General features: G+C 40.3%; 1 protein-coding gene and 1 long non-coding RNA gene across 4 annotated transcripts; both read left to right on the plus strand.

Moving 5' to 3' along the window:
* Nucleotides 1-573: 573 nt before the first annotated feature.
* On the plus strand, nucleotides 574-15,733 carry RUFY1 (RUN and FYVE domain containing 1). 3 transcript variants are annotated; one of them, XM_068698711.1, is made up of 18 exons: nucleotides 574-995; nucleotides 4,352-4,525; nucleotides 4,842-4,959; nucleotides 5,616-5,717; nucleotides 6,038-6,161; nucleotides 7,252-7,310; nucleotides 7,794-7,859; nucleotides 8,348-8,417; nucleotides 9,335-9,436; nucleotides 9,848-9,964; nucleotides 10,418-10,585; nucleotides 11,859-11,956; nucleotides 12,420-12,539; nucleotides 12,660-12,789; nucleotides 13,592-13,686; nucleotides 14,127-14,175; nucleotides 14,374-14,451; nucleotides 15,006-15,733. In XM_068698711.1, the coding sequence occupies exons 1-18, from the start codon at nucleotides 725-727 to the stop codon at nucleotides 15,147-15,149; spliced, it is 2,085 nt and encodes a 694-aa protein (XP_068554812.1). In that variant the 5' UTR covers nucleotides 574-724; the 3' UTR covers nucleotides 15,150-15,733. The 3 variants fall into 3 exon arrangements, with proteins under 3 accessions (XP_068554812.1, XP_068554815.1, XP_068554813.1); XM_068698714.1 differs by having other exon boundaries at nucleotides 807-946; XM_068698712.1 differs by lacking the exon at nucleotides 574-995 and adding an exon at nucleotides 3,486-4,050.
* LOC137864548 (uncharacterized) lies at nucleotides 14,462-14,909 on the plus strand. Its single transcript, XR_011101535.1, has 2 exons — nucleotides 14,462-14,705; nucleotides 14,754-14,909. It is a non-coding gene; the product is annotated as an uncharacterized lncRNA (long non-coding RNA).
* Nucleotides 15,734-15,759: the final 26 nt, after the last annotated feature.

Below are 15,759 nucleotides of genomic sequence, written 5' to 3' on the forward strand. Positions count from 1 at the left end.
AAAAAGCTAATGTGCAGCATCTCCTACATCGTGAAAATGTGAGTGCTGTGTCTCAGGTACATACAGTTCCTGGATGGAAAAAATATACGATAAACCATCAATAGCTGTGACACACACTAAGGCTGTTTTTTCATACAAGGGCCATTTCAGTTCCCCTTTATGACACTCCTTCTACCAACCACAGCCCAAATACGTTAAAGAAGTCATCTTACTGTCTGTAGCTATTTTGTAGTGACAGCGATACAAGCAAGCGCTTTTCACAACAGTGAACCTGCCATTCCTGTCCACCAGTTTCATCAAGCTAGGATGACTTGAGTTACAGACAAAGTAATAAAGATCTTTTAAGTTTTCATAACACTGCACAAATCCAGGATTTCAAAAGCTGGTACAAATTTTCTAATTGAAAGTAATATTTGGGAAGAGAATGCAATGAAGAAAAAAATCTGCAGAGCGCACTTTTGTTAGTTTGATAACTTGTTTAAAAAGTAAACTCTTGCTCGGTTTGCCATGCCCCTCCCTGCTCCCCCCTCCTAAATCTTTAACCCAGAATATGGAGCAAAATACAGAACTCTGGAAAGGCTCGGCTCGGTCCTGCTGGTGCATGCACCTGCTGTAAAAGATTTGAGGGGGCTGTGGGTACCTGGTGCCTGCCCTGCAGCCAGCGGGCAGGGCGTGGGGCTGCTGCCTGGAGTGCGCCTGATCAGGGTCATATGACACGGCGAAGATGGCTGACGGGGAGAAATGCACTGCTGCTGCTGCGGGAAGGCAAGAAGACTTTGAGATCATTGACAAAAACCAGATTCCTAGTGCAACCGAGCTGAAGAACGAGGAAAAAGAGAAAGCGGCAGAAGAAGCGAGGTGGTCTGCTCCGATCTTGTCGCTGGCTAAGAAAGCCTCGGAGAACTTAGCGCTGAGCTATGGCAACGCTCTGAAGTCTGCAGCTTTGGTAGGATTCATATCCAAACCAGTCAGCAATGACAACACAGCAAAAACAAGTATGGTTATGTTTATTTAGTACCCTTGCTTTTATGCTGCGCAAATAAGTTAGCTCCCGTAAGTGGCGTTTCTTAGGGAGTGATGCGTTGTTGTTGTTACTTGGAGTTTGTTGTTAAAAATCTGATGCTGCAGTTTTTTATTTAAGGGAAATTATACAAACAACGTAGGTGTGGGACTAACGAAGTATATTACAACCAAAAGAATCCTAAACTGTTAATATGTTCGGGAAAGTTGACTTTATTTTTTGTGCGGTGGGCTTTTATTAATTCTATTTCTCCCTCTCCCTCTATGTTCAGCTCAGCAGCAGCCTGCCTGTGCTAGGAAGGATTGGCTGGATCACTTGCTCTGGGGGCTGGCTCAGGGAGGGAATCAGGCTGATACTTCTTGCATAGCTTTCATGTCAGAGAGTGGACAATTGGACTAGGAAACAGATTTGTTATAAATTAACTATGCTAAAAATAGCTTTACTTAGTTACAGCTTGCTTTACTGAACATCTGTATTCATCAGCACCGTAACCATACGGATTTATGGAACAGATTTCTTAAAATGGAATTAAGAAGGCTTTAGTGGGATCCTTACAGAAATTAGAGCTCAGTAATACTTAGAGCGTGGAAACAAAACCATTCAGATGTAGGAATGGGATGTGTTAGTCTTGTATTCCAGGCTAGTTCTTGATGGTTTGGGACCAGTGGAACTCAGTTATGCTAACTGGTTCAGGCCTTCTTGTTTTCAGTATTAAGTGTTCAAGCTGCATTTCTCTGGGGATGAATCATAACTACATGGTGGAATAAATCATTGTTGATGGACATCTTATTTTTTTATGTAAATACTTCAGTGGATGTAGTTAGAGTTCAAGATTAATCATGTCCTGAAAAAAATAGCTTCTTATCTTTTCCTGCACTACAGTCTCACAGCAAACCTGGATGCCCATCTTGAGCAGCTGGGATTTAATCTGAGGCAGAATATCTCATTACCTTCAGCTGCGTTTGAAATAATGCTCTGAATAGACGTAATTCAACACAATGGTATTTGGTGAGGAGTTGAGAAAACAATATTCTCCTTCCTGAAGTGAAGCTCCCAAACCTAATGAGACTTTTACCACAACCTTTCACCCTCCTATCTCTGAAGTAAGGGAATACAGTGCTACCTTCCCAAATTGTTCAAAGCATTTTGATAACATGTTGATGACTTATGGAAAATTCCAGAAGAAAAACTTGTTCATAACTTAGGTGATTTAGTGTCTGTTCACATTGCATCTATTCAGCCCTCCTGTATAAAGAGCTTTCCTATCAACTTTGACCAAGGACTATACATATTCAATTTAAAGCTTGTATTTTTAAATAATATGTGGTCTGCCACATATGTGGTCTACTTGTGGAACACTAGATAAAGAAGGCAGCAGGGATCAAGCTTTATTTATAACCTCTACCTCCTATTTCAGATCTGTTGATCCCATGTAAATACTGCTGCACACTATGTACTCAGCTGGACAGATAGGGGAAGATACATCATAAACCCATTTTCTGTATTTGATGAAACTATCCTGCCTGGCTGGGAAGGCAGGAGCTACAAATCTAAAGAATATGAGTCAAGAAAGACTGGGTGTCTTAAAGACCAAAAGATGCAGAACTGTCAGCTTTTCTTCAGGCTTCAGTTATATTCAAGGTGTGCTAAATAGCGGACAGTAAACAAGGCATGGGGCTTCAAAATGATGATAAAAAATCAGTTGATTAAGAGGCCGTCTGATAATGTTTTGAAAAAGATTGCAGCATATGTCTGGGATCTTTTGCACTTGCGTAACTCAATTTCTGATCTTTGAGGTTTGACTTTCATAATCTGCCTAATACCTGGGTACTTTGCATGTATCTACTAGTACATAGTTTTGCAAAAGGTGTATTTAACTGTGTAAATTTGCAACAGTCAAAATAATTGTTCGAATTATTATTTAAACTTCTTACAAATTTTTAAGAGGACACTACTTAACTGAAGTTTGTGTTCATAAAGAATATTCCATACACATTATTTTTTTATTTTTTTTTAAGTCTTGTGGACAATATAATATGTGTACCTCTTGAGCAAGTCTTACAAGCCAAACAGTCCTGATAAGTTCAAGTACAGGAAACGCCCAAAATAACTTGATGAGTTGCTACTGAATACTTCAACAAATATTTCTAGTCAGGTTTTCTTTCTGTTTTTAATGTATAACTTGACAATGCTGAAATCAAAATTCAAAGTACTACAGCCCTTAAAATCCTCAGTCTCATCCCAGACATTATAAGCAATTTTGAGGCATCCACTAAATTGACTTAAGATATTAACATGAGACAGGTAGGCTACTGGGAAGACAAGAGCTCATGTGCTCCGTTATTGAAATCCATTTGATTAGGATAGCTGTTTTCACTCTTTTCATAGGGAAATTTTTTGCTCAATCTTAATTCTAGATAACCATCCTGTGCGGAAGAAGGTAATGATGAAAATTAGTACCTGGATAGACTTTTGCATGGTGTTAGTAATAGTTTTAACAACCTTGTACGGGATTAACACAAGGGGTCTACCTGTTGCACTTGGTCTTCTGTACCTGCTGTTTCTGTGGGCAGCGTGGCCCCATTTGATGCACAGACACCAGGAATCTCCTAACGCAACGTCCCTGCCTCAGAAAGTCACTTAGGTGTAGTGGTGGCAGCATCTGTCAGCACCTGCGTGAAGATAAAGTGCTAGCTGGCAGCCTGCCTTTTTTTTTTCATTTTTCTTTTTTTTCGTGGCTTGTTTTGTTTCTTACCCCTCGTTCGGGAGGAGCACACCTCTTCCCCAGCACGAGGGGAGCCTCGGAGCAGGGCACCGAGGCCCCTGAAGGCTGCGGGACCTGGAGCCGCAGCTCCCTGAGGCGCCGAGGCCGCCAGGCGGGGGAGCTGGAGGCGGCGCGGAGCGGCCCCGGCTCCACAAAATGGCGGCGGCCGCGCGAGCACCGCGAGAGGCGCGGGGAGGGAGGCGGGGTTGCCGTGGTAACGCAGGAGCCATGGGGCCCGGCCTCGGGGGCAGCCCCTGCCCCGCAGGTAGGGCCGGGGGCGGCAGGGTTAGGGATGGTGGATGCTCTCCCGGTGCTGGGGCTCCCCAAGCCGCTGTGGTTCTTCTGCCGTCCTCGGTTCTGGAGCTCCGCGGTCAGTGCGGTGAGGGGGGGGGCTCCCCAGCGCCTCTGCTCACCTCAGCAAGATGGAGGCTGCGATGAGGAGACGGCGCTCTCCACAGCGCCGAGAGGGAGCAGGAGGAGCGTGTTGCTGAAAATAATAATAATAATAATAAATAAATAAAAATAAGAAACGCTTTTCTTTCTTCACCCTTGTCCCCGCCGCCCAGGTGTGCGATACCACGCCATGGAGGAGCGCGCCAACCTGATGAACATGATGAAGCTCAGTATCAAAACCCTCATCCAGTCGGCCCTGAGCCTGGGCCGCACGCTGGACTCGGACTTCCCTCCCTTGCAGCAGTTCTTCGTGGTGCTGGAGCACTGCCTCAAACATGGCCTGAAAGGTGGGCGCCCGCTCCCTGCGGCTGGGCCGCCGCGCTGAGGAGAGGCAGATAACGGGGTCGATGTCGTGTCTCTGGTGTGACTTCTTGTGTTGTTAATGTCAGTTGCATACGGTGAATGGTTCTAGGCAGCCTTCCCCATTATAAGTGTGTTTTTATCCTCAGATATAAGCCATGCCTCCTAAACTGTCAATTTTTTTTTTTTTAATGCTCCATTTCTGTTGGTGTATTAGGAGCTGGTAAGGTGAAGTAAAATGTGGAAGGTTGGAGGTGGAAGCCTGTCAGTTCTCATCACAAACTTCTCTGTATACTCCCGTAGTGAAGAAGACCTTTATTGGGCAGAACAAATCTTTCTTTGGTCCTTTGGAGCTTGTGGAAAAACTGTGTCCTGAAGCATCAGATATAGCGACTAGTGTTAAAAATCTGCCAGAGTTGAAGTAAGTTGGTTGTTGGGGAATATGTGTTTCACTTATACTGCTGGGTAAAATAATCCTTTTGGTAGTTTCTTGCATTGGGTAGTCTCTTGCATTCAGTAATGAGATCTCTTTCCCAAAGAGAAAAATAGGGTATTTGGCTTTGATTTCTCCAAGAAATAAGGAGGCCATCTCAAAATATTCAGTGCTTCTGATTCAAACAATATTGTCCAATTAAAAACAGTATGTGGAAACTTCTGTGAGCTCGCTAAAAATAGCTGTAGTCTTCACCTATTTTTTTCCTCTTGTTTCCATCACTTTTATGGTTTTGTCTAACATTCTGCATGTTTGTATTTCGTTTAGATAATTTGGTATAATGAAGGGACTAGTGTTATGTTAAGAATGCATGAACAGCTGGGTTGTTGTGCTAGTTGAAAATATGTAGATCTTTCCAGTTTATGCAGGTTTTACAACGTACTTTCCCTTCATGGAAGTAATGGGATGTACTCAAATGCTTCTCTGTTCTGGAGAAGTTTTATTTCCCCTGGGATTTATTTATTTATTTATTTATTTATTAGTAAATAACTACCTTTGTCTCCCTTCGTAAGGAGAGGATTTTGAATTGCACAGGTGTGCTTAAACTTTTTGTTTTTACCAAAACATGCAGTGTTTTATTTTAGGACTGCTGTGGGAAGAGGAAGGGCTTGGCTTTACCTGGCACTCATGCAAAAGAAGTTGGCAGATTATCTCAAAGTGCTCTTGGACCACAAGCATCTATTAAGGTAACAGTACAGACACAAGTACGTTGTATTCACTGAATGTACTTGGACTGCTGTAGTAGGAGGTCATTAATTGACCAGTTGAATTTTAAACTTCTTCTTGCAACCTGCAGAGGAGGAAGTTGTTCGTTGCTTTTGCAGTGAACCTACAGTCACAACTATTTTCTGTGAACGTTCGGCATCTTCTGCCTTGCACAGTAAATTAGTAAGGGACTGGTTAGCTGAGCTTTATAAGGACTACATTACTATTTAAATTTATTTCAGTGATAGAAGTACCATTAAAATTACAATGTGCGGTGATGCAATTATAATATTTCTTTTAGTGAATTTTACGAGCCTGATGCGTTGATGATGGAGGAGGAAGGAGCAGTCATTGTGGGTCTGTTAGTTGGACTGAACGTTATTGATGCAAACCTTTGCTTGAAAGGGGAAGACTTGGATTCCCAGGTGAATATTATGTTTAAATAAGATCAGTTCTTAAAAGACTCCTGTAGAATTAAGCACATCCATAAATGTTTTGCTGAGATGGGTCCAGAATTTCTAAATCTGTTATGCAGATAGTGTTTGTCATTTTAAGTGGGCATATGAATGCTGTATGAGAAATCAAATCTTAAATGAGCTGAGTTAATGACATGAGATACATTTTCGAGATCAGTCTGCTAAAAGTTCGTGTCAGGTTTCATTTTGGGGGTGGTAATAGTTTACTTTTGGTTTAGGGGTGGGGAATAACATCCCAGATGTCTGCTGCTTCAGTGAAACAGGCCAGGAGTTTAAGGAATGCTTTGAGATATTCATGGCCCAAGTAAATGAATGGCATTTTTGTTTAATGTAATGTTACATTGACCTCTGCATAAGTTACTGTGTCTTGTAATTCAATACTATGTCCTGTTTCAGCCAATCTGTTTTATTTTTAAATTAGATAAACTTTGACAAAATGGGTCAGTAGCATTTCAGGAGTCTAACCCTCTTTCTGTGCTAGAAATTAAAAGTGTATGTGGCTGTAATTTAATTCTTAGTAACCTTTTTCTTCTTTAAGAGAGACTGTTGCAGAAGATGTTGAAATTATGTTGCCTGTTCTACAAACCTTGAACATGGCTAGCTGTTAATCTCTTTAACAAAATCAGAGAATTACTTCAGTGTCAGGTCCCTGCAAGAAGATAGTGTGTTTGTTTGTAGAAAGTCTGATTTAAGGTGTTTTATTTTCATTTGGTAGGTGAAGACAGGAATGTCCTGTTTAGAGGCTCATCACATTTCTCACGCTGACAAGTACATAACAATCCAACACTTCCAGTAGCAGTTTATAGAAATGCTGTCAAAACTAATAACTCCTGGGAAACTGAGCACACTGAATATAGTCATTTTGATGTTTTTATGACAAACACTGGCTTGCAAGTTTGTTTCAGTTGTGAAGAGTATAGGTTTTACCTGTCTTCCTAAATCTAAACTTTAGATTTTTACTTTTTTCCAAATATAATGTTGGCTGCTACTCAAGAATTGCACTGTGAAAGTGTGTTAACTTATTTAATATGTTTTTCAGGTTGGAGTGATTGATTTTTCCTTGTACCTGAAGGAAACGCAGGACAGTGATAGCAAACAGTACGTATTAAGTTTTTCGAAGAACAAAGCTGTCAGATCTGTGGGAACATATCAGTGCTAGAGGTCTCAAAGTCTTCTAGTCATTCAAAAAACAGAATCCTAAATAGATTTGTTTACTAAATAAAAACACAGTAAAGGTTGAGGCCATGGCAGTTTTAACAATACATGTGGGGAGTCCCAAGCCAGGACCAAATTAAGAGCCCACAATTTTAGGTAGTGTATTTCTTGATTTTTAGGAGATGTGATCTGCCTAGGCACCTTTTGTTTCTTCCTTTTGCCTCTAAAATCATAATGCTATTCCTGTACTTTGCTGATCTTTGGGACAAAAAAGTCATCTTACTGCTTCTCAGTCCAGCTCAAACACAAGTATTTTTAGAAGAAAAAGAAAAGGTTTGCAAAACTGCTGAAAATCCTAGTACAAATTAACACTTTCAAATAAAAAGAATTATATTCTCAAATAATAAATTTTCACTTTACAATTAGAGATGGAGGGATCACTGCTGTTCTTGACCAGAAGCATTATGTAGAAGAACTTAACCGGCATCTAAGGTAGGAGTTTCATCTATTCTAATGCATAAACACTCAATTTTCCATTACGACATTAAATGTCTTTGCCGTCAGTCTTGTAGATTCTTGTCTGATAATGAAACGCCTTTTCTGATTCTTTGCCAAAGACTTGCTTTCATTTTGTAATCTTACTCTTCTGAGGGCAAACATAACACAAAAACAAGTCTGTGTAATCGTGTTAGTTAACCGTGTAACAAGTTAACCGTGCTGAGGCTTTCTAATGGTAAACAGGAGATTTTGTAGATGAATTTGTGATAGAAGCATCTCAAGATTTGTTCTTTACATGGAGATGCATTCTGCTTACAAGAGACAACAGTCTTTCCTCTGTTCTGTTTTTTGTGTTTTGTTTTTTTTTTCCCAGCTCACCGAAGTATTTCACTGTTAGCAAATACAAGTATGGTTGTGAATAAGAATGAGTGTTGAATGTTGACACTTAATGTATTGTTTTTATGCATTTTTCCTTACTGCAGTTGCACAGTTGCTGATCTCCAGAACAAAATAGACTGTTTAGAGAAGACTAATTCAAAGCTGCAGGAAGAGGTTTGTGTCTGGCTGTTAAATATTTCTTAGCTCTCTCCTGTTAGAGGTAAAACACCCAAAGAATTCATCATAGGCTTAAACTGTTTCAACTGATATTAGTGTAGTACAGAGGACTAGCGAGAGCTGGGACACATGGCCAGCTCTGTGGAAAGGTTTTGTTATTTTAGTAATTAAAATGCTTTTGGATACCCACTTGTTGGACTGGTTTCCTTAATTGAGGTGTTTTTCTTGCAGGGATTTCTCCACCCCAAAATAATCATATCAGTAAGGAAAATGATTTGTCCCTCTTCTTTCTGCACACACATTTATATATTTGTTGTGTGAGGAATAGAAGTCAAAAAAAAAAAAAAAATCCCAGTTCAACTTGGAAGCCATTCCTAGTTGGGAACTGAAATAAAAGCCAACAGCAGCACACATGATAAAGGCAGAGAGGGTTTCTGTTTGTTTGTTTTTAGGTGATGGTTGTTTTATGTTTTTCATTATTACGTGCATTAGTTCTGACTGCATTAGTGTAGTCCAATTTCTAACACTCCTTCTGGGGCATCTCCACTTGAAACTGCCATAAGGCTCCAAAGGTGAATGTCAGCCCTGACTTGGCATGTGCCTTGTAATTCATACCAGAAGGAATACTACAGACCTCAAACCTGTGGTGGTTTTTAAGCCTTTTACACTATGATAAATTTCTTTGTACAGATAATATTCAAAAGTAATTGAGGGCATGAAGCAGAGGTCAAGTAATAAATGTTGGTGGACTTATTAATTGAGGCTGCATAGTGAGTGTGGCTGCAAAATGGGCAGGCAGTTTCTGGGAAGAATGAAAAGCTCAAGAGGGAGAGTGAGAACTAACTATCTTTAGAATTCATCCTGATGCTGCATGATTATACATTGATAAAAATATACATATGTTCTTTTCATAGCTGGCAGCAGCAACTGACCGAATTGGATCTCTTCAGGAAGAGCAGCAGCAGTTAAAACAACAAAACGAATTAATTCGTGAACGGAGTGAAAAAAGTGTAGAGGTAGGACAACGATTTAAAGATGGGGATCCTTAAAATAATCAAGCTCTCTTGTTCAACTGGAGTTAGTGCTCTTGAAAGAGCTTTGAACTGGAATGCTAAGTACCACTGTTTAGCACACTACTGTAAATCACTGATTATTATAATATGCACATATATTGGATTTTGCTGTTCTCTGCCAGAGACTTAAATATGTGTTTGCAGAAGGGAGACAGCAATAAAAGTGTTAGAATGGTTTCTTGTTATTTTTACTCTTTGAAATTTCAGTTTATTAATGTTGGCTAGATTTTAATCGTAAAGTGGTAGGATTTTGCTTGAAGTAGCATGTTCTTTCTTGTGTGAAACTGTTTCTGAGGTACACTTAAATTGTATAGCTTTGTAGTCTTATGTGGCTTTTGCTAATGTTTCTTACAGGTAACAAAAGAGGATACAAAAGTAGAATTGGATACTTACAGGCAGTCTCGGCAGGGTCTTGATGAAATGTACAGTGATGTCTGGAAGCAGTTGAAAGAAGAAAAAAAGATAAGGCTGGTAAGGAAACTTAATTATAGAAAGGAAAATGAAAGATCCAGGACTGTATGTATTAAAGTAGCATTACAAATATAAGATGTGTGCTGTGCACTTCTTGAAACTATTCAAAATTCATAATGGGTTTACAAGCAAGATGCTGGACATAGATCACTTACAGTGTCTGTAAAAAACTGGAAATCTGGGCTTTTGAAATGCTCAAAGTGAAAGGTCTTCCCCTATTTAAAAATGTACCGAGATTATTACAGAAGAGGCTAAGATAAAAAGAAAAAGAAATGTAACTGTGTTTATGGAGGAAAATATGGTACGTGGACAAGGGTCACTTCCACAGTGAACTGCCAGTTGGTGACTGGTAAAGAGGCTGATAAGGCTTGCTGTGTAGGTTTATGTGGGTTTTGGAAATACTTACCTGTGGCACGTGGCTACGTCATAGTAACTAGAAAATCTGTTTGTAAGGAACTAGAAAAAGAGTTGGAGCTACAGATCGGAATGAAAACAGAAATGGAAATTGCCATGAAACTTCTGGAAAAAGATACTCATGAAAAACAAGACACCCTGGTTGCGCTTCGGCAGCAGTTAGAAGAAGTGAAAGCTATTAACTTGCAGATGTTTCACAAATCTCAGGTACGTACGTAGTGGTGAACAGAAAGAGCAGCTGGAGTGGTGGCTTTTTCATGCTGATCATGCACAAGGTGTGCAAATGCACTTACATGCATCTGAAGTAATAGATGCAGCAATTTTCTTAGGAATATCTATTTTAGAACTGTGAAAGCAATTGTTTATTTTTTTTTTTTTAATGTCTCATTGTTATGAGATTGGGGGTGTTTGGAAAGAAAGGGACTTTCCTCGAGAATGCTGTGTAGTGTGCCATAGGATATCCAGGAAATGCTGAGAGAGGAAAAGATGGAGAGCTCTCACAGGGAAGAAAGTGGTTTTAAGGGTTGTTGTTTTAGCCACTGAATGACTAGTCTTTAAAAAATGTAGTTACTTAATACAGCCAAGAACTGTTTTGCTTCTCCTTCCCATCTGTGTTGTCTTGCTTTTCACTTAACAGTTTATCATAGAAACCAACGACAAGCTTCTCTAAACCAATAGAAATTAAGTTATTTTCGTGTAATTTCTGGAGTCTGTATCCAAATGGTCAACTGAGTGCTGTAGCTAGTGAAAAGGCAATGCTGGATCTGAGACGGGGGGAGCTCTGTGGTCAGGACTGGTCATACACTTGTAGACTTTTCTACAAGGAAATAATGGAGTGGTAGTATATGCACAAAATATGCAGAGTTTGTGCCCATTAATGAAAGGGATTTAACTAGACTTCCCCTCCCATCTCTGGTGCCAGAAGTCCAAAGGTGACTTCTCTCCATTTTTATGGTCTGTTTCCTGATGTTTATTCAGGCTTTGTCCAGGCTTTTGCCTCCTTCACAGATGCATATAAATCTGCAGAGCAATGGCCAGTGAAGCCCCAGTGCTGAGGTATGCCTTTGCTTTGAAAAGCAGAATTTACTTGATGTAAAAAACACTTTTCTTGGCTTTCTAGTTCCACACCCCTTAAGTGCAGCTGTTTCATTCAGTGTAACAGTAACATAATCAGTATACTTACCCTTACAATATAATGTGACGGTTTTCTTCTTCAGACTCCTTAAAAGATTTCTGGCTTGTAGCTGATCTTATGAGTCAGAGTTTAGTACACTAAAATGTTTTTCTGAACAAAGCAAATCGAGGAGTGTTTGCTCTGTCATTATCAGCATTTTGTTTGTGCATTCCATTTAGACGTAGGCACGGTTTGTAACAAGATAAACAGCCTTTATCTAGGGACTGACTTTCATTAAGGCCTAACGCTGTGCTTTCAAAAACTGCAATGTCTTACCTGCAGTGTCTGTTCACTTTATTCCTACAGAATGCAGAGAGTTCATTACAACAGAAAACAGAAGCAATATCTTCCTTTGAAGAAAAAACAAATGAGATGATGTCTTCTATGAAACAAATGGAAGAGAGGTAATTACAAGCTTAACACCACTCATGTCGGTGGAAAGGTTTCAACTGAGACCTTTATAGAACGACCTTGTATTTCTCCATACAACGCTATCAGTTATGTCTTCGATAGATATTTGGGCATGCATGCTAGCATGATGTTCTTTTTTTTCCTCCCCATTATCACTCTGTCATTATCTATTCCCTTTTCCCAGGCAAACATGCACATAGTTGACTCATTTGAAAATCATAGCTCTTTTCAGAGCAGACTGTTTAAAAACGTGTTGACATTAGATAAGGAACAGCTATGACTCCTGATTTTGTGTTTTGCAGAAACTGTTGTTTTCAAAAACTCAGTTGTTCTCTAGTATCATCAGGTTTAGCTTTCTGTAAAGGCGTATATGGTAAATATAAAGGAACAAAATGACAGCAAATAGATATGGAATATGTGAATTAACAGCAAATGTACGTGTTCCTTACTTTGCAGATTGCAGCACGCAGAAAAAGCAAGGCAAGCTGCAGAAGAAAGATGCAACAAGATGAAGCAAGAGCTTGCTGGCAGGCTTGACACTTGTCGGCAACAGATGTCCCAGCTGGACAGCAAATGGTATTTCATCAGTGTTTGTTTGTTTTTCCCCTCCTACCATTTCCTTAAGATGTGCTATCCTTAAGTGCCATAGGATATTTTCTGCTGTAGGCTTTCTCAGAATCAATTATTTTTAAATAGCTCAACTCTGGAAAAGGAGTTAAAATCTGAAAAGGAACAGAGACAAACTTTGCAAAGAGAACTACACCAAGAGAAGGATGCTACCTCTCTGCTTAAAACAGAATTGGAACAAATGGAAGGACTGAAAAAGGTATGCATAGTGCAAATGTGCCCAGTGTCCAGAATTAAAGCTGACTTGAAATGAATGCAATGCTTGCATCTGTAGCAGGTTTGTTGTTTCTGTACCATGCTCATCCTCTGAGTGGTTTAAAAAGCTTGGCTGATGTAACACAAGTCTGCACGTGAAATGCCAAGGGGAACTTGGAGCAGTGCAGGACTCAGGCAATTAAAACAGCTTAACTAGAGATGGCTGAGGAGGTTGCCATCTGAGCTGCCTTAGCTATGAGTGCCTTGAGCCACTTACCAGTCAGCCAGATGAAGAAGGGGACAAAAACCTCAGCAGCTGCCCTATGGTGGGATAGCCCTGCTCATGTGGGAAATGGCAGGTTCAAAGCTTTCAGTGGCTCTGTAAGAATAAGAACGTGTTTTCAAACATTCAGAACAAATGAGATGTTTTGTTTTTAACATGAGAATTCTTGTGAACCTAAAAAGAACATACTTCTGTGTATCTAGCAGTTTAGACTTTGAAGGCACAATTGCACGTCAGTATCTGTCTATATGCTTGTGGTTGGCATAGGACTGCTGCATTCTAGCTGTGTTCAAGGATGGTTAAAGCCTGAAAATCTTCCTCTGTCTCTGGTAAAGGTGATTAAATGACTTCATTGTAGGCTGAACAAGAACCCATGGGTAGTTCATGTAATGCTAAAATAAAGCCTTAGAAGTAGGTAGCTTTGTAAAGGAACTTATGCTTGTGAGATGCTTGGGTATTTTGGGTAGAAGATGTTATGGATCAGACTTGGCATGCAAACTTGATGTTGTACTTAATTTTACAGGAACTGAGAAAACTGCAAGATGAGAAGCAGCAGTTAGAGAAAGTCTGTGAAGAACAGGAGCAAGCTCTTCAGGAAATGGGACTTCATCTCAGCCAGTAAGTTCTAAGAGTCAAACCACTGGAAGTGATGTGACTTGGGGGATAGTGTATGAAATTAATACAAATAATTCTAAAGCACATCCAGTTATATGTGAGAATTCTAGGAGGAAATTACTATGCACAGGGAAGCCATAAGATAAAGGTGAGGGAAGATCCTTGCATGAGTAAGCTGGCTGAGATGGGAAACTACAGTAAATGGGAACCTACGGTTCTTAGCGTAGAACTCTGCTTTTTCCATATTGCTTCTGAATATACCAAAGAGGGGGGTTTACCCCAAGGTGACTGTTTCCTGATGATACTAAGTGGTTCAGAGCTGTAACGGTGAGCTGACTGAAAAAGAGTTTAGATTCAATGGTTGGACAGGGACATGGCAGGTAAAATTGAACACAACAAAATGGAAAATCATGCAGAGGGAGTAATTTCTTTTTTTTCTTCAGATCTAAGCTGAAGATGGAAGACATTAAAGAAGTAAATAAAGCATTAAAGGTACTGTGTATCACATGGATATTTTGGCTAAACATGCATTTCACTTAGAACTTCAGATTTCACCGCAGTTAACTCCTAATTCATTTTACCTTATGTTAAAAAGATGGCTTTTGAAAAATACCAACAATTGGTTGGTGAACTGCTTCTGAACTTTATTTTATTTTTATCTGTACTGATGGCTTTGTTCCAATTTCATAGGGTCATACCTGGCTGAAGGATGATGAAGCAACGCACTGCAAGCAATGTGAAAAGGAATTCTCTATCTCCAGAAGAAAGGTAGTGCTGTTCAGGGGTTTCTTCTCCTTTTCTCTCAGAAAACAATGCGTGCTGTTGCCTAGTTTGCTAAGGAAAGCTGACACTGCTTCAGTTCCGGATCTTGTTCTCAGGAATTCTAGTTACCATACCAACAGGAAGTCTTTGAAAAGACAGCTTCCACAGCTGTGTGTTCTGCCTGGGCCCTTTCCTTGGCAGGGAGCTGGTGTGAGCTGTGTCCCCTAGAGTGTGGTTCATTTCAGTTCTCTGAACTGTACGTGAGGAGGACAGGAGCACTCTGACAGGCCGTGCTCGGTGCCTTGCAGGGACAGGGAACCTCCTGCAGGAAGAACCTGGCAGCACCAGAGCAGCCAGCGAGCACCAGCATGGCGCAGGGAGGCCGCACTGGGTACAGACCATGCTGCTCGATGCTGAGCTCTCTGCAGGAGGAAACTGCTGTGAGGGGTGGGCTGGGAACTGGAGGATGTTGAGTGGACTCTGAAGGCTTTTCCGAGCTTTATGTCCTCAGTATGCTTTTTATTTAGGCAGTTGGTCTTACTTTAGCTCTTTGTTTGTAGCATCACTGCAGGAACTGTGGGGACATCTTCTGCAACACGTGCTCCAGCAATGAACTTGCACTGCCATCGTATCCTAAACCTGTCCGTGTCTGTGATACGTGTCACACCTTACTACTTCAGCGGTGCTCATCTAATTCCTCCTAAGGCTCTGGTAACCTCTAAGGGACCACTTTAGCATTGGGAAAGTAGCCATTATTTTTTTAATTATGAATTCCAGGCACCTTCTGTGCAGCACTGTCTGCTCTCTAGTATTTTCCACTGTTGGATAGGTCAGTGTAAAAGAATGTAGGGCTTAATTATGCAAGTTAATATTTCTCCAACTGGAATTACTGAGAAAACTTATTGTGTAATTTCCATTATAGTTCTATTTGAAATTAAAATGCACACTCACTTTCCAATTTTTATAGACAAGGTATTTGTACTAAAATTTGTATATGGCATTTCTACAGTTACACCCAATCCCTGTAAAAGTTTATTCTGCACATTAATGTCACTTCCTCTGTGTTCAGTGTAGGTGTTCCTGTTTGTTATACTGGCTACTGTACAGTTTTGTATTTGTGCTGAGGAATGTCCATTTATGAATTATCTATGGAAAGAGCTTTTTCCGTGTAAATGAATGTGCCTTCAGTATACTTCCTAGTCAAAACCTGCAACTTAACACTTGTTCTGAAAGTGGCTGTGAACACAGTATGGTAGCTGCACAATAAAGCCTTTTGCAAAAACTGAAAGTGAAGTTCTGATTTCTAAAAGCCGA

This window comes from Anas acuta, chromosome 14 (genome assembly GCF_963932015.1).
Source record: "Anas acuta chromosome 14, bAnaAcu1.1, whole genome shotgun sequence".
NCBI classification, from domain to species: Eukaryota; Metazoa; Chordata; class Aves; order Anseriformes; family Anatidae; genus Anas; species Anas acuta.